Source organism: Melospiza georgiana, chromosome 9 (genome assembly GCF_028018845.1).
Source record: "Melospiza georgiana isolate bMelGeo1 chromosome 9, bMelGeo1.pri, whole genome shotgun sequence".
Lineage (NCBI taxonomy): Eukaryota > Metazoa > Chordata > Aves > Passeriformes > Passerellidae > Melospiza > Melospiza georgiana.
Window position 1 is genome coordinate 4,167,191 of NC_080438.1, and position 24,634 is coordinate 4,191,824.

The 24,634-nt window shown below is 46.0% G+C and overlaps 1 protein-coding gene across 1 annotated transcript in view; it reads right to left on the minus strand.

Moving 5' to 3' along the window:
* XPR1 (xenotropic and polytropic retrovirus receptor 1) overlaps window positions 1–22,072 on the minus strand; it is a 109,785-nt gene extending 87,713 nt beyond the window's left edge. The window contains exons 1-2 of the mRNA XM_058029981.1: window positions 21,972–22,072; window positions 15,021–15,072 (exon numbers count right to left, since the gene is read on the minus strand). Coding sequence (XP_057885964.1) covers window positions 15,021–15,072; window positions 21,972–22,040 — 121 coding nt within the window. The 5' untranslated portion in view covers window positions 22,041–22,072. The remainder of the gene's footprint in view (window positions 1–15,020; window positions 15,073–21,971) is intronic.
* Between the last annotated feature and the right edge of the window lie 2,562 nt (window positions 22,073–24,634).

Below are 24,634 nucleotides of genomic sequence, written 5' to 3' on the forward strand. Positions count from 1 at the left end.
CTCCCAGCCTGCAAGTGAGCACCAGGCAGCACAGAAAAGAGCTGCCTTCCTTAATTACAGACCAGGGATATTTGTAAATAAATAAATCTACAGAATGCTTATTAAATGGGCCATTTCTTGGTAGGATCTGAGCAGATAGTTTTTCTCCCACGCACTGAAGGGAAGCCCAGGAGATGAATTTAAGGGCGTTGGGCAGGGGTGGGTGGATTCTGCCTCCTCTTTTCCTCTCCTCAGAAACAGCTCCAGGATTTGCAGCCCAACTGGGACCTTTCCTCCCCACCAACAAAAAGTTCCCCCAAGTGTGGTGAGCAAGAGCAGCAGTGGATAAAGCAGAGAGAGCTGGCTCTCAGATGGCACACTCCCTGCTCTGTTTAGATTTCAAATAGCTATTTGAGCCTTTGTTTTCTGTTCAAATAACCTCTTGTCACCCTCCAACGGGGGAAACTGAAGCTCTAGATAAATCAACTTTCCAAGGAAGCTCATGGCAATGTTATGCAGAGCAGAAGGAATTAGGGCTGCACAACCCCAGTGTGAGGCAGCTGCGCTCACTTCCAACACAGCAGAACCGGAGTCAAACTAAAATCCAAACACAGTATTAATACAGAAATCAGTATTAAAAAATATCAGTAATGCCAGTCTTGAAAGATTAAAAACTGAATGATGACCCAACACAAATCTGTATCCAGCCCCTCAAAAAGGGAAGTTGTCAATTCTGACCATACACAGCACTCAAGCGACTGAGCATTGCACGTGAAGCACTTCCTTATTTTTGCTGATTTCTGTAAATAAACTTCAAATTGAAAAATGGAGAATGACAAAACACCAGTTCCCAAGCAGTCCAAGATGTATTGCCTTAGCCTAGCCTAAGGACTGGAAAATGTAAAGATAAGAATGGGAAGAGAAGCCACAGTGGCAGTTTTCTCCATTCTGTTGCAGCTAACTATTTTCATCTGACAAAAAATAATTAATTAAAATAATATCAACTGTTTGAGTTACAGTTACAAGCAACTCCTAAAAGACAAAAACCTGCACTGACCTCAGATATTATTCTGAGAGGTTTGGTTTCACTTCCTCTTTTCAAACATCTCCCAACAGCAGAATCACATGAGGACTGCAAGGTCTGACAGACATTACAAAATAACTTAAGGAAGTTGTGAATTTAGCACTACATCCAAACTTGTTCCCCCTCTTTTTTTTTTAAATTTCGATTATTTCAAGTGGATCTTCTGCAAGAGATATAAAGTGGTGATACAGCAACATTACAGAAATTAAGCACTTCATTCTCTAGACTGTGCTCTCACAAGGAGACCATTTTCAAACTCCAACACGATCTTAGCTGAAGTAACAGCAAAATATTCAGAGCAAAGAGTGCAAGTAAAAAGTTTCACAGAAATTTCATCTGCAGTGCATGGAATAAACCCCCCTGCAATATTCTCATTTTGCACTTCCAACACAGTTCAGTATAGGTCTTAACAAAAATAAAGCCCTTTAGGTACCAGAAAGTTTAGGCAAACTTGAAGCTAAAATTTGGAAGGTACTATTCATTATTTAAAAAATAATTTGAAAGCCCACAGTAACAACCATTATCTTGAAGTTCTTGTGCCCCTTCCCCTTGCTGCAGCAGAGAATCACTCATTTATCTGCTACTGCACATGGTGCTTGTCCAGCAAAGGTAACAGAAAAATTGAGAGTTTGGCCAAGAGCCATAATGGCAACTCCCCTAAGCATTGGCATAGCTGGGGGTTATGCTGGGGAAATTCAGAAGGCAGGAAAAGAATAATGATAGAAGCCTTTTAACCACTCCAAAGACAGAAAGAGTGCATGTAAGTGAAAATATCAAATAGAGGTTGAGCTAATTATGCAGAGAACAGCACACAATTACAGCTGTAATTCCCCTTCCTCACTTGATAAAGCTTCCAAACATCTCAGAAAATAATTATCACACATGAGAACAGCCACCATGAGCCACGTGCTGCTGCTGAATGCAAAACAAGAGAGGAAAATTAAACCAAACCAAAACAAAATGAGAATTGTGGCCAAGGTGGTACAAAGGTGACAGAGCAGAAACACTTCATCCCAAACTCACCCCACTGTGACCCATATACCTCAGTAACCATGAAATCACTCCCAAAACAGATGGAGATGGAAAAACCCTCTGGCACACCCTGCTGACCACACAAAAAGGCCCCAATAAAATTGCCTCACATGCAGGAGACAGCAGAGTTGCCACAATTAAGGTTTGCAGTTAATTATCTCTGTAGGTTGGGTAAAGAGACCATGAACTTGCCATGAAGGCCTCGTGTTGCTACTGAAATACCAAAGTGAAGGATTTGGCAACTGAGCCCTCATGTATTGAATTACCAGCAGCAGGGGAACCTTCTCAGCTGGTGGAGAGTTCCTGCATCAGCAATTCCTGACTGGCAGCTGGGCTGAGCCAGCCTCCTCTCCGTGTCCCCAGGGAGGTGAATTCTCTGCCTGATGACTAATTCATTACTTGGATTTGTGCTCAGGCAAGTCCAAGCCCACATCAGGCTCCTTCCAATGCTGGATTCCTCCTGAGCTGGAAGAACATCTGCTCCATCTCAGGTGCTACCACCACATCTACCCTGAGAGCAACACCTGGAACTGAACCTGGAGGAGCTGCCTGAAAGCAGAAGAAACTGAAAGTGAAACTGGTGCAGATCAATTCTAGCTGAGCTGCATTTGGATCTCTAACACAGGAGGGGAAGATTTGAAAGCTCTTTTGTCAGGACTTTTGGAGCCTTTAAGGCTTTAGTTAAAAGCCCTATTTAACATCACTGGTAGCAAACTGATCTTCCCCTCCAAGAGGACATGGGTGCAGACAACCCCAGAGGCAAAATGATCCACCAGACTTGGATGATCTACTTCATAAATTGAGCCTTGCACCATGGTGGAAAGATTTTAAGATTTATAGCTGTGCCTTGCCTGCTCCAGTGCACACAAAAGATGATTGACAAACTTGTGAAAAATGCCAATCACGTGTTTTTACAATTTTAAAAGTTTAATAGTAATAAAATTATTATAAAAATAGTAACACAATTACAGTAATAATAATTTGGACAATTTGAATTAGGACAATATGAGGCAATAGAGACAAAGAGTTATGGACAGTCCGGGCACCTTTTCTGGGCAAAATAAGCCCAAAAAAGGACCCACATTAACAGAGGATTAACCCTTAAAAACAATAACCTGTTGAATATTCATACACTTCATACATGATGCATAAATTCCATTCAAATACAGGATTCTGTCTGGTCATCATCATCTTCTTCCTCTGAATCCTAACAACACCTTCGAGGTGGGAAGAAGTTTGTTTCTCCTGATAATGGGGCAATAAATTCTCTTTCTCTGAAAGATTCAGGTGTCCTGTGGCTGCCATCTCAGTGTGAGTCCTTTCTTTTAAAAAAGTATCCTACATAGCATAGTTTCTATTATAACATTTTGTTATAACCCAAAACTATATTTAGCACAGTACTTAAGAGAATGAATACAGCATAACTTTCTAACACAACACATATAATATTCATTTGAATATCTGTGAAATGCCAATCATAAAATATGCATTTTTCACAAAGCCCATCAAAGGAGTGTTCTTGGTGCCAAAAGAAGGGGGAGATGTTGCAACCCAAAATGCAGGGAACCGTCAGAACTTTGGGCCTGTGAGCCAAAGCTTAGAATTGAACACAGGATTGAGGATTTGAGACACAGGATTTGATCTGAGACCTTGAATCCAGCAAAGGCAGAGAGCAGTGCCCTCAGCCCATGGAAATGTGAGGCAGGCAGCAGGATGGAGCCCTGAGCAGCTCCTGCCATGCTGGCTGCACACACATGATCCCTCCACTCATCACCCTCCTGCTCCTTCCCTTCCCAAGGCCTCACCACAAAAAGGACATCTGCTGAAGGGAACTGCAATAAAGCTGTGTCAGGCTCCCTGCTGCTGATATATTGCTAAAACTCACACATGCATGGGGGATTTTTGCAGGATCTGAAGTGCTGACCAGAACCACCAGACACTTTTCAGCAGGGTCAGGACAGCAGATGGGGATGATCAGGTGTGGCCAGCCCTTCAAGCTCAGAATCCTGTCTCTATCCTCTCTGCCTCCAACTGCTCAAAATTTCATTTACAATCTATATTTTCATTTACAATCCATATTTTCATTTTCAATTTCATTTACAATCTATATTTTACAATTTATATTTTATCCTTTGAAATGTGAAGCTTTAATAAACGAACCTTATTGATGTCATAATAATTAAATCCACACCATAAATGACTGTCAAAATCATCACCTCCAGCATCCAAGATGCAATGTCTATGTACACAAATACCACCTGTGAGAATGATTCAATCTAGCTTGATCACAGACAAGCACAAGGTATTTTGATTTCTCCTTTCCTTCATCCTCCCTGGGAAGCTTTCTTGTCTCTGGATGAGAGTGAACTGCAGTCTCCCAAAGGCTTCAGAAGCACATGAAACTTCCCAAAGTTGTTTTCCTGCACTTTTATTCACCAAGGTGCAGGCAGAACAAAGGTTTCTGATGGAGAAGTGTGTTCTCCTGTGGCTGGGCAGGGGAGAAAGTGACTTTTGCCTTGGACTGCTGCAGAGCTCAAGGACCATGAAATAACATGGAACGCCACATCAGGCTCTCAGGTTATTTTTCTCATCACTTCCTGATTGCTACTTCTGATCAACGAAGACAAAGCCACACCAAAACACTGAAGTAAAAGCCAAATCCCATTAAGCTCTTTATGGAATTCACTTTATAGGTCCACCAGCCAATTCTGCTCATTATTACCCCATTTTACTGCCTCTCCTGTGAGTCACTCCTGCAGCTGAGCCCATAAAGGACCTGGGTTCACCCTCAGCAACCACACCAATGCCCTGGCACACAGCACTCAGCCCAAAAAATTCACAACAAACTCACACCAGAAATGATCAATCAGCTGGAAGAGGAGAGAATGGAAATTAAAAATGGGTGTTTAGAGCAGCAGTGCCCATTTTCCCCCTCTGGCTGAGCCATGGCAGGGCTGACAGGCTGGCACGGAGCCCTGTGACTCCCAGAGGGCGCAGGGATGGGATCCCAGCAAGGAGCTTCCAGAGCAGCAGCCTTGGCCACATGTCAGAACAAGTCTGCAGCCGTGGGACAAGGCAGATCCCAAGTTATCAGCTCACCCACACTGATCTCTGCAGCTCCTCTGCACTTTGCCCCACAAAGTTTAGGAGCATTTATAGAAGCATGCGAAAGCAATTACAGTAAAAATAAAACCAAGGTTATAAACACAGTCTGGATGTCAAATTTGCCTCTTTTTCTATTTAGAGCTGGCATTTCAGCGTGCAGAAAATTCTCACTCCCCCTCTAAAACGTGTGCTTGGGGCTATATAGCACATGCAAAATAAATTGCATTTATATTGGTATTTATATTCCCCTCCTCTTGGCCACACTGCCTTGCCTTTCTTGTTTAGTCAAATAGCCTGCCAGCTTCTCATCAAGAAGTAGAAATTGGTTTTCCATCTCCTAGGAGATAAACAAGGTTTCCCCCTTGCAGAGGGGAAGCCAAGCTGCTGAGTGCACAATTTGAGAACAGTCAGTGCCCAGAAAGGCTTTGCACCATCCCAGGGATGTCTCTGCCCTCTGTGATCCCAGTCACCACCCTGGACAGAGAAAAACCACTTTAAAAAGTAAATTTATGTCTTCTCAGGCAGTTTTCTTTGTGATTTTTAGTTAAACATAGACAACTCTGACTCATGGTGCTGCTGCCTTACAACTAAGGAATTTTATGTACTCTTCTCAAACCAGAGGTTAGTAAAATATGCTTTATACCTCTCCGTGGTTTTCCCTTCTCAGTTTGCAAAAGAACTGGACTATAGGACCAGGCTTGCACACTTAGGCTGTGCTAATTTAGGGAGAAAAGGTCACCACACTCAACAAAGGCAGCATAAAACAATCTAAAATATCTTAACTACATGGCCGTGTAATAAATAGAATAATATAGAAATTTTTGAAGCAATTTTTTTAACAGTGGCTTTGTAAAACCAAGATGCTGTAGCTCTGCAGTTTTAAGCTGTAACTAAAGATTATGTATTTACAAAAAGCACATTTTAAAATTAATTCCTTATCTGCTTGATGTCAAGCTATAAGGCTACAGATACAATGTTTAAAAAAACAACACAGGTGAAATATGCAACTAGCTTTCATTTTCACTTCAGAAAGGAGAAGTCGCCAGGACTGGGTTGACTTTTTGCCACGTTGTTGCAAGTTGTAAAATTACCTAATCCAAGAGACAGACCTTCTCATGTTGGGAGACCAATTGTGCCTTATTCCCTGCGTGTTGTGGCCTTCCTGCAGATGAAGAGAACACAAAGGACCACTCCAGGAAGAGGGACAGCCTTGGGTCCTGCACCACATCCCACAGAGATGTCACCACTCCATGGCCATTTTTCTGAAGCATCTCACAAGCAGCTATGATGTAGAAGAATGAGCTCTCCTTCCAGGGACACTCTGCTCATTCCCTTGGCCACAGAATGAATTTTTAAAGAGAGAGAAACCAATCAACCTTAATTCATGTTGCATTATTCACTGAGTAGCTACAGTCTCATCCAAAAATCCTAATTGTCTAATAATTCAAGTCACCTATATCAAACACAGTGCCAAAGGAATGTCTAGAAAGCCAGAGGCTGCCTCACACACACACTAAATCTTGCTGTTAAGATGTCTGGAGAAGCCTTTTTTTTGAAACAAAGCAATAAATACTGGCCTCTTGCATAAACATGTGCAGTGCTCTCATGTGTACAGGCACTGTGCTGCCTGGTATCTCACTGCTGTCTCGGGAGTGCTGCCTGCCAGTCTTCCAGCAGTGCAAATCCACTTTCCAACCCTTGAGCTCTGACCATTAGCATGAAACCTGGCACATTCCAGCTAAATTACAAGCACTGTTAATTCCTCTAAGGCATCTTAGTGTATGGGAAAGCAAATGCAGGAAGGAAAAAGAAAAAATAATTGAAAAAAAGGGAAAAGGCCCAGCTGAGCATTTCTGATGTTGCTCTTATCCTACATCATTAAGGAACCATCTCCATCCCTTCTGCAGCAGAAGGTTTCAGACCTGCCAGGGAAAGCTGGCTCTAGGTCAGCCCTGGGCTGCCAGGTCCAGCTCCCACCCTGACCTCCTGCACTCCCCAGCTCCTGGATTATCCTGGCTCTAACACCTCTGAGCACTCAGTACCAAAGGATGCTGAAATAAAGGGGAAAAGGGCACAGGACAAAGTTACAGAGCAAAACGGTGAAGGGTCTAGAGGGGAAACCATCTGAGAGAGGCTGAGGGTTTGTTCAGCCTGCAGAAAAGGAGACTCAGCACAATCTTCATCTTCCTCATGAGGGACAGGCATTGATCTCTGCCCTCTGGTGCCCAGTGGCAGGGAGGGAATGGCCTGAAGCTGTGTCAGGGCAGGGTTAGGTTGGATATCAGGAAAAGGTTCCTCATCCAGAGGGTGTCTGGGCACTGAACAGGCTCCCCAGGGAACTGGTCACAGCACCAAGCCTGACAGAGCTCAAGGAGCTTTTGGACAGAGCTCTCAGGCACATGGTGTGACTCTGGGGATGGTCCTGAGCAGGGATAACAAGAGCTGGGACTTCACAACCCTTCCAACTCAGAACCTGTGCAAATCCAGGGCACCACAGGGAATATTTCTCTGTGTGCTCTGGGCTGCCCTGACACCCAGGGCAGCACTGACTCTGACCCTCATTCATGGAGAAAGTTTCCTAGATTTCAAGATAGACTGGAACCCACAAAAGTGTGGAATAGATTATAGAGAGCAGTGCAGGTGTATCACTTGGTGAGAAATTTAGGGTTTGGGATTTTCAGTGTGCTGTGGATGGAAGCAAGATGGAGGGCACAGGGTGTGGTCCTTCTTCTTCATGCTTCTTCTTTCTCCTTCTTCTTGGGTTTGGGTGGCATTTTGTAATTGGGCAGAAAAGTCACCATTGGGGGCTCTTTGGGATCAGTTATTGGGTTAAAAGGGAAAATTATCCAGGTGTCAGTTCTTAATTGGATTGTTTGGTCTTCAAAGACTTTGTAACAAGAGATTGTTGACCATTTTGTGCCTTCTAATGAAAAGCTGCAGAACTCACAGTAGTGACACTATTTCACTGACAAGAAATAATAAATACCTGAGTCCCAACATGAACTGCTGTCTCAGGTGCCTTCAATCCAGACACAGAGAAACCCACAACTGGTACCTCCACAATGATTCAATAAACTGCCTCTTCCTAAGCCATCAGCCTGTTTTAGGACTCGAGTTCTTCACTCAGCATGAACGTGTCAGAGCAATCTGAGCTGCTGCTCAGAGCACAGCAAAAGGCTGAAGGTTTGCTCAGCAGCAACACAAGTTTCCAGGCTTGTCCACACAGATGAAGCAGAGAATCAGCCAGGAGCTGGCCATGAGGTAAATGGAAAGGGTGAGGAAGTCCAGCATTTCCACTGACTGCAATCACAAGTTCCTTCATAAAGAAATGGTGATCAACCTGATAAAGCACCTACCCCCATGAGCTTCTTGGTTCCCTGTGTGTTCCCACAGCACCCCAAGAGCCCCAGGGAGGCTCCACTGCCTCCAGGAGACTTTCTGGTTTATGAGAAGGCAGGACAGGACCCTGGGCACACCAGCAGGTCCTGAGTGTGCTGTCAGACCACAACTTGAGGACCTGTGGTCTGTGGGACAGTAATGACATCCAACCTTGTATTGGCTGGTTGTCTCCACAATCAACTTTCAATCACCCAATTATCCTGGGGACAGACTTTCTAGCAGAGCTGTTGTGTTAGGACAGGGGATAATGGTTTCTATTTGAAAGAGGGTCAGTTTAGATGACATGTAAGGAAGATGTTTTTTTCACAGTGAGGGTGAAGAGGCACTGGCACAGGTTGCCCACAGAAACTGTGGCTGCCCCATCCCTGAAAGTGTTCAAGGCCAGGTTGGACAGATCTTGGAGCAACCTGGGACAGTGGAAGGTGTCCCTTCCCATGTCAGGAGGGCTGGACTAGATGACCTTTATGGGTCCCTTCCAACCCAAACCACTGTCTGATGCCATTCTGTGACTCCAGCTCTGTGCCTCACCTGGCCTTTACTCCCCACCCACGTTACCCTCCTGACTGGCTGAGCACAATTCGGGCTCCTGGTGCTCATCACCCCAGAGGAGGTCACTGTGCCAGCAGTGTGGGCCGCTCTGGAGGCACAGAGAGTGGCAGGGCTGGGTACAAAGCAGTGTCTGTGCTGACTTGCTGTGAGCACTGAGCCGCTGCTGACAGCAAAATGACTTTGACATGAACACACGGTACTCCACATTTGCACACAGGCATCTGTGCTCCAAATATTTTAGTGAGCATCCAGCTGTTCTCTCTGGACCCTACTCCAACCATATGCACTGTTTACCTTTCAAATTTTATTGCTCCAGGGGAAGAGAAACCAGGCATCTCCTTCTCTAAATGCTGGTGTGCTGCCAAGCTCTCCTCCTGTCCACCTTTTGCACACTCTGGGAGCTAACATTTGCCACAAGCCCAACAACCTATTTTTTACAGCTAATCCAATACCTGGCATCAAATCTCCAACTGACAAGAGGATTGTCATGGGATTATATATATATTTTTTTGTTAGTTTACATACTAATTATAAATACAGAGGTTGAATTACAGCCTAGACAGAATCAAGGAACTGCATCTGGGGTGTAGGGACACCAACCCCTGTGTCCTCATGGGTGTGTGACAACATGCTGAAATAAAGACAAAGCATTAATCTCTTTGTGACTGCTTCTGATGTGCAGCACTTCTGCTGAAGACTCTTTTAAAGCCTTAAGCATTTCCCATGTAAACAAAACCTCAAGCCTCTACAAAGTAAGCTTGTGCAATTGGAAATAAATGTTTATTTGGAAATAAAAAGAAGGCATCTGCATATACACAGACAAATCATAAGCCTTTGATCAACCCTACAAAGCATGTCTGCATGTAACAAAAACTGTCAGGCTCATAACTTCCTCTGGAAAGAAAAAGAATGTGATGTCCTACACCCTACTTATTCACCAAGATTATTTATGCCCCTAAAGAACACTCTTTTGTCTGTTCAGTAACAGAAATAAATCCAAGCTAAAGATCTGTAGCTGTCAGTCAACAGAGCAAGTGCTTTACAAATGAAAGCAGAAACAAGGGTGGAGTAACATGGGACATGCTGCCAGTGCTGGCACTGTCAGAATGTCCCAAACTTGCATCTCTCGCTTTCCTAATCCATCAGGAGCAAAGAGGAGACCACAAATGTTACAGCACCAGCAGAGGATATCTGTCACCACTAAAGCTTTTCCCCTACCAATTCACGTTGCTTTAGCACCACCTCTTACTTTGGGGTTTGAATTCTACCCTAGAGCATCTGTACTCCCCACTCCTACCCTGATACACCATTCCATCCCCACAGAACCAGTATGATCCTTGTTTGAAAGGTGCCACTGGAATTGAGAATTGGGGTTAAATAATTCCCATAATGGGAGGACACAACAGGACGCTCCTGTACCATCTGATATTACCCAACGATATTTGTTTACACAAGTATTAAAGAGAGGATAAATTTAAATATCTGAAAGGCAAATATTCGAGGAAATAATATTTAGAGTGGCCCCTGTCCATTGGAGCAGAAAATGGGGATGAATAATTTACAGCTGCACTTTGGTGGCCGCGGCAGCACCGTGAGGAGCTCGGGGAGATGCCGACACAGCTGCTCACCAAGTGGAATAATCAGCAGCACTCCCAGCAACAATGGTCCACTAACCTGCTTTGCTTAGGTGACAAATGGAACAGGAAGCAGTGGGAGGACAAGGAATCAACAAAAAAACCACCCCAGCATGCTCCCAGTGAGGTCAGAATTTCATGGTTTTTGCCGTACCGCACATTCTGCCTCAGAGGAAAGCAGAGCTATGCTCGGGTTTAGCCTCTAAACCATCACAGATTCTTGCTAAAGGTGCCTTAGGGTCACAAAAGGATGCCTGGTTTGGCACACTTGCATTCAGGCCTTCCTGCTGTGCCACAAGGAGCTGGGAATGATATCCTGGGAACAGCATCCACTCATCTCCCTTGTTCTGGTAACAGTGAGCAGAAGGCAACAAACAGCTAAGGAAGCAAACACGCTCCAAAGAACTCTCCAGAAAGCCAAGCAAGGCTCATGGTACAGCTGGGAATCCAGCAGCATTTGATACCTCTCCCAGTGATGTGCAGGGATTGAATTAACAGACTGAGCACTAATTTAGTACAGATGTTGCTCAGGTGGAAGGATGGTGCAGGTTTCATCAGGGGATTGCCTTGTAAAAAGATGAGGAGCATCTGGAGGAATAACACTGGCATAAAGAAACTGTCATTACAAAGGAGACAGATGGATGAAAAAAAATGTATCTTTGAACAGATTAAAGAAATCTATGTGTACAGCCAGGAACTGCCAGAAAAGACATGCTACAGTCTGGAGTAACTCTCATGAAACACAGGGAGGCACACCACCTTGGAATTGTGTGTGGGGACAGCTACAAACAATCTCCTCCTACCATAAAGCCTTGACAGGTTTTGCTTATCCCCCTCTACAAGGTTTTTTGTTCAAATCACAGTCCATTTATTACCCAAAAATAGGAAAAAGCAGGTAGACATAGGTGTGATTCAATGTAGCACAGGGAGAAGGGTCACCATGATAAATAATCACAGAATAACCTGCACAATTTACAGCCAAGACCCTCTTCCCAGCAGCACTTTGTCCACTAAAGCAGCACAAGCAACTATCCCTTGCAAAACTTTAGGAGTCATTCTGAAGTTAGCTTTGTTTACCCATCCACACACAGAAAATACCTAAATACAAACCCACAGAAAGCTGTTCATGATGGATGGCTCACCTATTACCTCCCTTGCCATTATTTACAACATGCCTTGCATGGGTAGCACTTTTTTTGTTGTTTTAAAGAATTTCCAAAGTGCTTTCAGCATTCTACTAAGGGAAGAGGAAGCATTTCTGTCTATACACAAATTTTACTGACTGACATAGTAAGCAGCCTGCAGCAGAAATCTAAGAAATTCATTCACAAATGCCAGATCACACATCCAGCCAAGCAGAATAAGAACCAGAAACAGCCTCAGCTTTGCTGTACAAAACTCCCTTGTCTTCACAATCCAATATATTATCCAAAGATTAGCTTACAATTCATGCAAGGTAAATCAAAGCCAGCTCTGGAGCTCTGCAGCGTGTCTGTGATCAACGAGATCAATTAGCAAATGGATTTTAGTTAGACCAGTCTAAAATGAGATTACATCAGGCTCATACTGGGAGGCTGGGTTTCAGTAGCACAGCCCTGTAGTCTCTGTGCTGAGCTCAAAACAACACACAAGTATCCATTGCAAAATCCATATTAAACTGGAAACATGCAGGCCAACTGCCAGCCCCTGACAATAGCTGCTCCATTCCCTCCCAAAATACAAGAACTTGCTCCAAATCCTGTGATAGGGACTAGAGCAGGGTTCTGAGCATGGTTTGTGTGCAGTCAAGTACTAAACCTGGCCCAAAGTATCTATGAACAAAGGCAGAAGGGCTTAAAAAAGAGAAGGATGCAAGCAACAGGGATGGAAAAATGGTGTTGATTTATCTCCAGCACGAAAGGTGAAGGAATTAGTGGAACTGCTCTGCACTTAAGGGCAGGTCAGACAGACAGATTTAAATAGGAGTAGCTCAAAACTGTTGGGATTATATTCTCTATAGTACAGAGGAAAACACCCAACCCCTCCAAAAATGAACAGAACATTGTTCTACAGATGGAAACTGTCTTAAGTCATTGCTTTCCTTTTGTTGAGGTTTTTACAGCATCAGAGGAGGCAGAAGCACAGGTCAAAACTCTAACAGTGTTTAAAAGAGCATAAATATATCATTTAATTCTTCCCCTCCTCTTGCTTTGCCAAACAAACATCACAGCACATTACAGAACACCACTGCAGCACAAGCACTGAAAACAGAGAAATCAAAATGCTGAATTATAACACTTTACAATTCAAGACCACCTTGAAATCCCAGATAACCCTGGCCAAGCCCAGGAAGTCACATTCCAACATCAGACTACAAAGTTCCATCAGCACAGACACCATTTGCTCACACTGTCAATAATAAACCAATGGACAGAAGAGAGGAAGAAAAAAAGTCTTATAATTGTTCCAGTCCCCCATAAAAATATTGCTGGATTTTCAATAACATTAGTAACTTGTCTTTAAAAGTTATTACCGTCAGTTAGGCCTACACAGAAAACTTCAGTTCCCCATAGTCTTATGCTCTAGAGGAGAGAGGTTTGTGGGTGGGTTTTATGGAATTTTGCTACTTAAAAATAATAAAGCAAGACTTTCCTCTTTGCCACTGCATGTTGACTTTTCCAAAGATAACCCATAGATTTTGGATTCTAGGACCATAACCTTTAGAAACCTAGTTATAGGATCTGTATTTAGAGAAAAGTAAGATTTTTTTAACAAAATCAGCACAATGAGTTGAGTGAGCTATTAAGTGTCAGGTTAAATTTAAAATTTACACCTGCCTGAGCATTGATTCCACAAAGTCTTCAGCTTGGAATGCACTTCTGAAGAGTTTAAGGGCAGACTGCCCCATCCTACACACACTCTCTTCAGCTATTAATTATTGCAGCTCTGGCTTTAAAATTCTAATAAAAAAAACAGGTGAAGTTGAGTTGAATTTAAAAAAAAAATCACATTATATTAACTATGGCACACCTCACTTCCCAGTTCTAATCAACAAAAGGAAAGTAATTAATGGCCTAACATTTAGAGTGACCAGCATTGCTGATGTTAGACAACTGACTACACCAGGAGCAGCACTTGTTCTCCTGCTCTACAAATATACGAGAAATATACGAGAAATATACGAGAAATATACGAGAAATATACGAGAAATATACGAGAAATATACGAGAAATATACGAGAAATATACGAGAAATATACGAGGAAATATACGAGGAAATATACGAGAAATATACGAGAAATATACGAGAAATATACGAGAAATATACGAGAAATATACGAGAAATATACGAGAAATATACGAGAAATATACGAGAAATATACGAGAAATATACGAGAAATATACACGAAATATACACGAAATATACACGAAATATACACGAAATATACACGAAATATACACGAAATATACACGAAATATACACGAAATATACACGAAATATACACGAAATATACACGAAATATACACGAAATATTAGTAAAATTAACTCTGCAATAAAAGTGAAAATAATAAAGCAGCCAGAAATCCACATGATGGGCAAGAAAGTAAGGAGTGAAGCAACACAGAGGCTTCAGTACTTTAAAGACAACAAAAGGAAGATACAGAAAGCAAAAGGCTCCATTAAGAAATTTTGCAGAGATCATCACTTAATTAAACAAACCATTTAAAATTCAGTGAGCTAAAAACCAAACACCTTACTAGAATAATCTAGAGCAGTCAGAAGGCAATAAACACATGCAAAGAAGAAGATATACTCATGTGCACATGGGAGAGGCAGCAGAGCATTCAGGGAGGACACAGAACAAAAGGATGAGACTCCTGCAGCTCAAATCACCAGTACCAAGCCAGGAGCCAGTGTCTCTCCAGCACAGCTATCTCCCAGAGTGGCAGGCTCTCACAGCAAAACAAAGCTCTATTCTCAAGCCATGAAGAAAATACTTCCACCACTGAATGACCTTATAAGCAAGAGGAATCCAGCTGTTGCTGTCTCAAACTATACAAAGCCATTTATTGTCCCAACAAAAGAGGACAAAGAGTTCTAACAATCAAATATAGCATGAAGGCTGTGGAAGGCCAGGCATTTGCCCATCAGGATATTAAGTTTACCAATTTAGGAGGACTAAGGACAGAAAAGTAGCAGGACTACGTGTCCAGCACACAGTGCCAAGAAAAACACAACTGTGGGTTCAATTTGCTTACCTTCTATAGAAGGGGCCTGGTCCACAGCTGCATATAGCATCTCCTTCAAAGCCTGCAAGGGAGGGGCAGAGAACAAGGAACACAGTTAGCATGAAAAGAGGAAAAAAAAAATTACACTGTTTTGATATGCCTGTTTGAAAACAAAAGCAATTAAAGCCCTTTTATCCTGCAGGCTGGCACAGAAAGCTGTGGGACGTGATGTCAAGGCTATCACACACATTTCTGTTCACAAGTGAAACAGGTTCATGTTTACTGACTGCTTTATCTCCAGCCTGTTATCTTAATCATCTATAAAATTTATTCCAACTGTACATTTCAACATCTTCCTTCAGAAAAATGCTCCCCAGTTGGTAGGATGTAAAGGCTTTACATTAAAAAAAATGAGGAAATAACAACAAAACCTGAAGTGTTGCGTGACACAGAGGAGTTTGTCAAGGCAAATGGAGGAGAAGCAGCCTCAGGGATTTCTCATCAACTGTTACAGAGGATCACAAAAATACACATACATGCTGAAAGCTGAAGGCAACATGATGAAGGAGATTAGGGAAGCAAGGGTGATGGCCTGCTCTAGAGGTGGGAACTGAAGGGCAACATTAGCACCAGCCAGAATTAATTAAGTAATCAGGTTTCAGGTGCTGGAGGCACCACGAGCTGCCTTGCAGTTGCTGAGGTGCTGGTATTACCCCAGGCACGGGTTAAAGGTTTGCTCACTCACATCCACACGAACTGAATTCTGATCAATGGCTGAGGGAGTGAGGGCAGTTCAGGGGAGGGTCACAGTGAGGATCAGAGGGTGGGAGCCCCTCTGCCATGGAGACAGGCTGGGAGAGCTGGGGGTGTTCAGCTGGAGAAGGCTCCAGGGAGCCCTTAGAGCCCCTTCCACTGCCTAAAGGGGCTCAAGAGAACTGGGGAGGAACTTGGGACAGTGGCCAGGAATGACAGGACAAGAGGGAACGGATTCACACTGTCAGAGGGCAGGTTGGAGTGAAATAATAGGGAAAAAATCTTTACTGTGAGGCTGGTGAGGCCCTGGCACAGGGTGCCCAGAGAAGCTGTGGCTGCCCCATCCCTGCAAGTGTCCAAGGCCAGGCTGGATGGGGCTTGGAGCAACCTGGGATGGTGGAAGGTGTCCCTGCCCATGGCAGGGAGTGGGAACAAGATGATCTTAAATGTTCCTCCCAACCCAAAACATTCTAGGACTTTATGAATAACCTGAGCCATCATTTTGGAACTAAAAGCCACAGGGAAGGACCCATTCCTACTGCACAGTGATTTGCATGTACACACCTCACATCTTAATGCCCATACTGAATGTGAGTACCCTCCTCCACCACCACAAAAACCTGACCTTGTTCCCTCATTCTTGAGCCCACAGAAATCTAACACAAAAAAAAGAATTCAGGTCTTCTTAGTTCCTATCTACTCTGCCTGATTCTCAATGTATCCCATACTTCTATTATCCTGAAAGACAGCAGAAGCAGAGGTGTGTGTCACAGTGCCCCAGGAGAAAACCTCCCAGGTTAAATGACAAATCCCCCAAAAAACCCTGGAGGTAAAAACCATCAGCTCAGCAGCTGGGAGCTGAGTGCTGTTGTAACACGCTGGGTAAACACAAGGTCTAAAGGACAAGTGTGTTTATCACAAGATACCCAAGGTGGCTGCCTGCACCAGCAGCTCTGGCATCTCTCAGAGGTCTGGCTCCTGAGTCAGAGGTCTCAGCAAAGGTCACTTGCATAATTGTTTTCCCAGCTGAGCCACTGCTGGGTGATCCTCATGCCAGCAGCACAGCTCTGCTCTGCTCTTGGTGCTTCTCTGAAATTCCTCAGGAGCACTGGCCACTCCAGTCCTCTCCCCCCATGACTCACTGCTCAGCAGCACATGATCTGCCTCTGCAACCAAGCAGTCAAAAAATCTTCCTCCTTTTCCATCCCAGTCGTCATCCTCACCTACCTGTAACTTTTTCCATGAACCACAACCAACATGTGACACAGGATAAACAAACCAGAAGAGACAGCACATTGAAAGTCACTGCAGCAACAACTCATCTCTTAACCCACCCAGAGGTAAGCCCGGTGTAATTCCTATCTCTGGTCTTATCAGTCATTTTTAAAAAACAACAAATGCAAAAGGACAACATTGACAGTCCTGCACTAAATAATCTTGAAAGCTGAAGGTGTCAGTCGTCCCACAGACCCCTCCCCATGCACACTGACATGGTACAACCTGGCAGCTGCAGGGCAGCAGATTCTGTTACTGCTTCCCTGACCTATATAAGTAAACCAATAACCTCAAAGTGAAAGACTCAGTGCTCCTTCACACCTAAACTATTTAGCCCTCTAGATTACAGAATTTTAGAACTGATTGTTTACTAAAGTGATCCATCACTGTCAATGTGAAACACTTAAGAATTACTCTTTCTGCCCTCAAACTAAACAAAATGGGTTATTTCCCTGCTTTAGATACACCTTGCACCATCAGTCAACTTGTGGAAATACATATGAGAGAACAAAAAAAAAAAAAAAGGCAAAAAGAAAACGAAAATGGAACTCTCAGACCTTAACAGTGAACAAAATTAAGGACAAAAACCTTAAAACACTCAAAAAAAACCCCTCTGTTTTAAAGGAGTCTTTCAAACCACTTAAGCTCCTCTAAGCTCCTCTGCTAACAGCCCGAAGGACAAATAGTGAAATAGCACAACAGATTTGTGTCAGGAGGTGGCAAGCCTGGGTGTGAACTGCCTATCATGGAGCTGGGTTTGACAGCAGAGTTGGCCACCTCCCAAAAGCTGAAAGCCTGTTTCTGCAGGAGACACTGAAGGCAAGCAGGCAACCTCAGCTCTCCTCTGCCCCCACCCACTTCCTGCTGCAGGTGGTGTCTGGGAGAAATGATGCCTAAAACTCAGCAACCTGTTCCTCTCCTGCAACAGCAGAAGGACTTAAAACCTGAGGGTTTTAAGGACTTTAAAACCTTTAAAAAAAGGGAAGGGAGGTCACCTGCTCACACCTTTACCCACCTCTGCCATGAACTCTGCACCTGTAATAACTGTTGTGCTCCTCCTCCCTCCCCAGTTGTGGAGATGTCAAAGGTATCTTTTGATATATCTTTTTCTATAAAAATACCATCAGGCTCCTGCAGAGGAACAAATTCAGGCCAGATTAAGTGCAACCAAACAGCCATCTGGCAACTGTGCAAGTGACTGGTACAGTTCCATCAGCTGGATGTGCAGATCCACATTTGCATTTAGAAGCCTGAGCAATGCTCTCCTGCTGAAAGCAATCCAGAGAGGGACATGAAAACAAAGGAATCCAGGAGGCTTTGTGGGTAAACAGAGGAATAACCACCCCAATATTTCCCTGCATCAAAAATGAGCATTATATGCAGCAGAGCACACTCTCAGCCAAAAACAAAAAAATAAAAGCATCAGCTGAAATTCATGCAAGTTACCTGAACTTGTTCAGTACTGTGTGGAAATGAGAATTCCACAATTCTGACACAAAAAGTTGGGATTGTGTTTGTTTTCACGTTTTTCCTGTTTTCCATTTTTCCAGTTTTCTTATTTTTCCAAAGGAACTGAAGGGTAAATGAGTGGCCCAAAACTTTTAAGGCAAAAATGAACACCTAAGCAGTGCATATCACAGCTGTAGTTTAACAGCTAGGAAAATGTTTTTTACATTTTACATTTCTTCTTTACAGAAGAAAATGCACTGCCAGAGCCCCTCAAACAAGGTGAGCAAATCCTCTCACTGCTGCTGCCATGGTGAGGCACATCCACATCATTTCATGCAATCTTTAGAATGGAAATTTGGAATGGAAAGCCAAATCAGGTCCACCATGGTTTAAAGCTCCACGTTACTGTTGGCTCAGTCATGGTAAATGTCTTTGGGAAAAGCTGATTGAAACAGAAGAGCATTCACTGCCATTTTCCCTCTTTTCTGTAAGCTCCTTCTCAAAAAGCTCAGATGTACAGTAATGGTCAGTGCAGAGTTTGTGCTGAAAGAAAATATCAATCTAAGTCACACCTATCAAAATATATATTATTTTTGCCTGGTTAAAGAAAATGAATGTTTTTTTCTCTCCCTAAAGCTCTCACCCTACCAGCCCTAAGCCCAGGCAACTTCCATACTTCCTACAAGCACACTTGGAATACCTAAACTGATTATTTTTGGAGGGAAAGAGCATGTGGAGGGTAAGAAGTTTTGAGGACTGTCAATTGTTCAAGACCACCTGAAAGTGAAGCTACATTTTTAGGTATTGAAAACACAACAATTCCATTCTTCTTTCTGAGGTTATCACCAACAGATTACACCTGGTCGGACAAGGCAAAGCTTGCTCCAAATCCCTTCCAAGGATCTCACAGGTTACCTGGGTCCTGCCACACTTCAGGAATCTCCTACTCTCCAGTGGAAATAACTCCAAATACCAGAGGATGAAATTAAGATGAGGGGATGTAAGCTTTATGATACAGAACAACTTAGAGAAAGCAATTTCTGCATCATCTTTTAGTCCTCTCACGGGGAACAGCTTCAAACTGACAGAGGGCAAGGGGTAGATCAGATATTGGGCAAAAAATCTTCCCTGAGGGTGGGCAGGCCCTGGCAAAGGTTGCCCAGAGAAGCTGTGGCAGCCTCATCCCTGGGAGTGTCCAAGGCCAGGCTGGATGGGGCTTGGAGCCACCTGGGATTAGTGGAAGTTGTCCCTGCCCATGGCAGGGGATGGGACAAGATGATCTTTAAGGTCCCTTCCAACTCAAACCACTCCAGAATTCTGTGATCTTGAATGTGACATCCTAAAAACAGGAAAAATCTTTCCAGAGTTAAAAACCTACCCAAGAAGATCTCTCACTCTGAGAGGGTGTTTCCTGCTTTAATTAAAAAGATATAAACTGTGAGGTGAAGAAACAATATAACACTATTTAATACACAAATAATGTTTTAAAAGTAACTGTGACACCTTCTAAAAGCAGCACTGCACACAAGTAACACAGGCAAAGTTTAACCTCACATTTGCTGATCAACAATGGGAAATTTTTTCTGGACTGGGTGCTTTTTGCCTCAGGTATAATCAACAAGTAAATGGAGGCAGTGCTGGGCTTTCATGCACTGCACCCACACGACCACCAGTCACTGAATAATAAATGCCAGGCTATTCCATCACTGTAATATGCATGAGCAGGAGGCTGACTCACATCCAGCCAGCTGCAACAAGGCAAACAAAGAGTTTGAAAGTTGTTACTGAAAGGGAAGGTGAGGTTTGTGTTTTCCCTCACTCCACATGAAGCTGTCTATCCAAGGGGGAGATTACTTGTGATTAGAAAGAGTAACAACTTGAGGGGAAGTTGTTTTGACTGAAATATACATTTTAAACGGGGCTGGAGGAAGGGAGAATGACATAATGATAGTGCCCTAGTTAAAACAGCTGAAAATTAACCTCCCATAATGAAAACAGTGGCCGAGGAGCAGCAGAGCTCTTCACACATTAATCAGGGTGTCGTAGTTCACTGGGTCTCCTTCCCCTCTCTCCACAGCTGTTTGCTCAGCATGCAGCCAGATCTTTCACCCTTTTATTTCCCACCTCCAAAGCTGCTCTGAGGAAGATATCCAAGCTTTCTTTTTTCAGGAGCAGAACACAACTCTCCCAGGGATAACCCATTAGAGACACGATGCAGAACTAAGCTGGCCCTTTATTTTATCAAGACAATGGTTTTCCTCCTCCTCAAAGACTGATGGCACTATTTGGCCATCTAGCTCTCCACATCATTCAAGGAGATCACAATATTGTTGTAAAGCCAAACCCAAGTGCAGTTTTTATTTAAACATCCGTTCCTCTACAGGCAGGTGAAGGGAAACAAAGGAAGAGTGAAAAGGGCAGATATAAACTTCTCAAGCTCGACATTATAACAAAGCAAGCTAAGATAAATGTGGTTTTCCTTGCAAATGCAGACAGATTAATACGGATAGCATAAATAAATTGCTGTTATAGTCCTAGGGAGAAAATACAGGCCCTCAAACAATAACAAATGTTGCGTGGTTTTAAGTGAGTCAATCAGTCAAGAAGTTTTGCTGATCACGGCTGTCCTATAATCAGCTTTCCGTTGTCTAGATTTAATTATTACTTGTGGAAAAGACATCGCTGGCACCTGCCACTTTTACTGCTGACACTGACATAGGAAATGGTTTTACTACAAATTACCACCCCCCCAGCTCCGTCCAGTTCCAAGCAAGCCCGGAATCGGTGTGATAAATCTGAAACGAAGCAATCAGCGTGACCTTTAGCAGGCTGGCCTGATAAAGCCCAAAAAAAGCCGTGTTCTGCAGATAATTCACGATTAATGCAGCAGAACTTGCTGCAAACAGTGCTCATAAACGCCCCGACTGGAGTGCGAAACCGCGAGCTGCAGAGCCTTACTTAAAAATTGTCATAAAACCGGAGCTGACGGGGGTTTGGAGCCCTGGTTTGGGGGGCTCGGGGGAGCTGATGGGGGTTTGGAGCCTGTTTTGGGGGGCTCGGGGGAGCTGATGAGGGTTTGGAGCCCTGTTCTGGGGGTTCTGAGCCCTGTTTTGGGAGCTCGGGGGATCCCAGCGCGGTGCAGGTGGCCCCGGCAGGGCAGGGAAGGCACCGGGAGCTGCCCAGCGCAGCGGGATCGCCCTTGTGAGGCCGGGAGCTCTCAAAGTCACCGCTCCTCCGGGAACCGGCGCTGGTGCTGAGCCCCCGCCGGGGCTGGCGGTACCGAGCGTGTGCCGCGACCTCCGTCCGCCGGCAAGAGGTTACGGGCGGTAATTAATGCACTAATTAGCGAGCCGGACAGCCAGGGCTGCCCCTCAGCCGCAGCCTCCCCGCCGCGGCGGACGCGCAGCCGCTGCCTCTCCATCAGCAGCACAGCCCCGCGGCACGGCGGGCACCGTGAGGCGCGGGGGCCGGGGCCGGTGCCCGCAGCGCTGCCCGGGGCCGTACCTCATACTGGATGTACTGCTTCCGCCACTCGGGGGTGATGTGCGCCGCGAGGTGCTCGGCGAACTTCATCCTGCCGCCGCTGCCGCCGCCGCCGCCGGCGGGCCGGGGCCGCGCTCGCTCCGCGCCCGCAGAGCCGCCTCGGCGGCGCCTGGCTGCGAACGGGCGTCGGTAGTGGGGGGCGGGGGGGGTCCGCCGCCACCGCACATGGGCCCCCGCCCGCCCGCCCCGCCACTCCTCAGCCCGCCTCGGGCCTCCTCAGCGCCGCCCCGCCGCTGCCGCCGCCTCCTCGGCCGCCGCCGCCGCCATGTTCGCCACCGCCTCCCGCCGTCACCGCCCGCAGCCAACCGGCACCGGCACCGCGCGGCCCCGGCACCGCCGCCCGCCCACCGCCGCGGGGCGGGGCCTGCGCCCGGCACCGCCCCGGGACCGCCCGCCCGCCCTCGGCACCGCCGCACCGCCGGCCCGGGGCGGGGGCAGCGCCCGGCACCGCCCGGGACCGCCCCGCGGGGAGGCGCCGTTCCCGCGCCCGCCGCCGGGGGGCGCCGCGGCTCGCGCGGGTCTGGGGTCGGGTCTGGGGCGCGGGAGCGGCACCCGCGACCCCCGGGATGGGCGGGACAGCCCCGGGAATGCGGGACTGCCTGGGGATGGGGATGGGAATGGGGATGGGGGTGAGATGGGAAAGGGAATGGGAATGGGAACATGGGGATGGGAATGGGAATGGGAACATGGGAACGTGGGGATGGGAACGGGAATGGGAATGTGGGAATGGAGGTGGGAATGAGAACATGGGGACGGGAACGGGGATGGGAATGGGAACATGGGGACGGGAACGGGAATGGGAATGTGAACAGGAATGGGAACAGGAACAAGAATGGGAATGGGAACGGGAATAGAGGTGGGAATGGGAATAGAGGTGGGAATGCGAATGGGAATGGGAACGAGAATGGGGATGGGAATGGGGACGGGGACAGGAATGGGAATGGGTTGGGAATGGGAATGGGGATGAGATGCGAATGGGAATGGGGATAAGATAGGATGGAGATGGGAATGGGAATGGCAGTGAGACAGGAATGGGATGGAGATGGGAATGGGATGGGATTTGATGGGATGGGAATGGGATTGGGAAAGGAGTAGGATGGGATGGGAATTGGTACATCATAAAGCATTGTGATGGAAAGGGAATGGGGTGGAGATGAGGTGAAATGGGAAGGGGAGAAGTGTAGCAGGGAGAGTGGTGCGCATGGGGGGGAAAGAAGTGGCAGGATGGGGAGAGATCAAGGAGAGGAAAGACAGAGAACAGGGGTGAAGATGAGGGAAAGAGTAGGAGAAAGTGCAAGATTGAGGGAGGAGGGAAGCTGGGCTGACAGCCCACAAAAGACCAGGAGAAAAGGAAAAAAAAAGGTAAGAGGGGGAAAGAAAGGGGCAGGAGGGGAACAGGAAAATTTTCCAAAAGCTGCATGATCTCCACCTCCTTTGCCCTTGTGCTGCCCATCAGTGCCGGGCTGGGACGGGGGCAGCAGGGACTCCAGGGCAGCTTTGCAGCAAACCCACCTGCACAGGGCCGTGTGTGCCCGGAACAGACACCCCGGGGGCTGGGGATTTGGTACCCACTGGATCATGGCCCGAGGGACCAAACTGGGGCCGCTCCAAACGGGGCTGCAACCCTTGGTTGTCCCAAGGATTCTCAGGGGCCCTCACCCTGCCCCTCCCCAGTGGATCAATTTTGGTTTCCTTGCAGCCTCCCCACCTTTGGTGTGACATTTTTTAGCTTTTTCCCCACGACCACAAGGTCCCTCCCCGGCTGCGGAGCATCCCTCCATCCCTCCCCTGCCGCCGGCCGAGCTCGTTCGCTGCGGAGATTTACGGGGCTCCTGTCGCAGGATCCCCGGGAATCCGTGATTTGCGGGGGCTGAGATTCGCCTGCCGCTCGCCGATAGCATCTCTTAATTATGTTCGCAGCCAAGCCTTTAACGAGCAGAGAGCTTTGGTGCCCTTGCTGCGACGCCTCACAGCCAGCCTGCCCTGCGCTGGCCCCGGCGCCGTGCCGCAGCTTGACTTTACATTTCGCAGGTCACCGGCTTTTCAATGCCTCACCTTGGCATTGTTACGGGCTTTTCAATGCCTCACCTTGGCATTGCTATCGCCGTGCCCGATAACATCGCCCCGTGGCAGAGCTGCTCCAGCCCAGAGGAGCTGCGATGCTCCAGCCCCGAGCCTTTGGATGCTGGCGGGCTCCCGGAGATAACTTGGCAGCAGGGGGCCAGAAAAGGGGATTAAGAGATAAATATTCTCTTTGTTATTTGCGGGAGGCACTGCCCGGAATACGTGCTGGGGTGTATAATAAATTAATGTCTTGTGATACGACAGCTGGCAAATTTTGTAATGGAAAATAGCCAGTGATCCCCCCCACCTCCACCCACTTCTCTTTATTTATTTTATATCAATAAATGCTTTTTTTTTGTCATTAAACGAAGACAGATGGTAACAGGGGAGGCAGAGAAGAGGCTGGGTTCTTTGCTCACCATTGCTCCGTAGAAACAGCTCCATTCAAATATCTGATTGGCAAATCCCTGCCTCCCGTTATCAGACACCCCTTGGGACCACAGTGAGCATCCTCGTGTTTCACTGCTCTGCTGGGACCTGGCGCTTTCCAACTCCTCTAA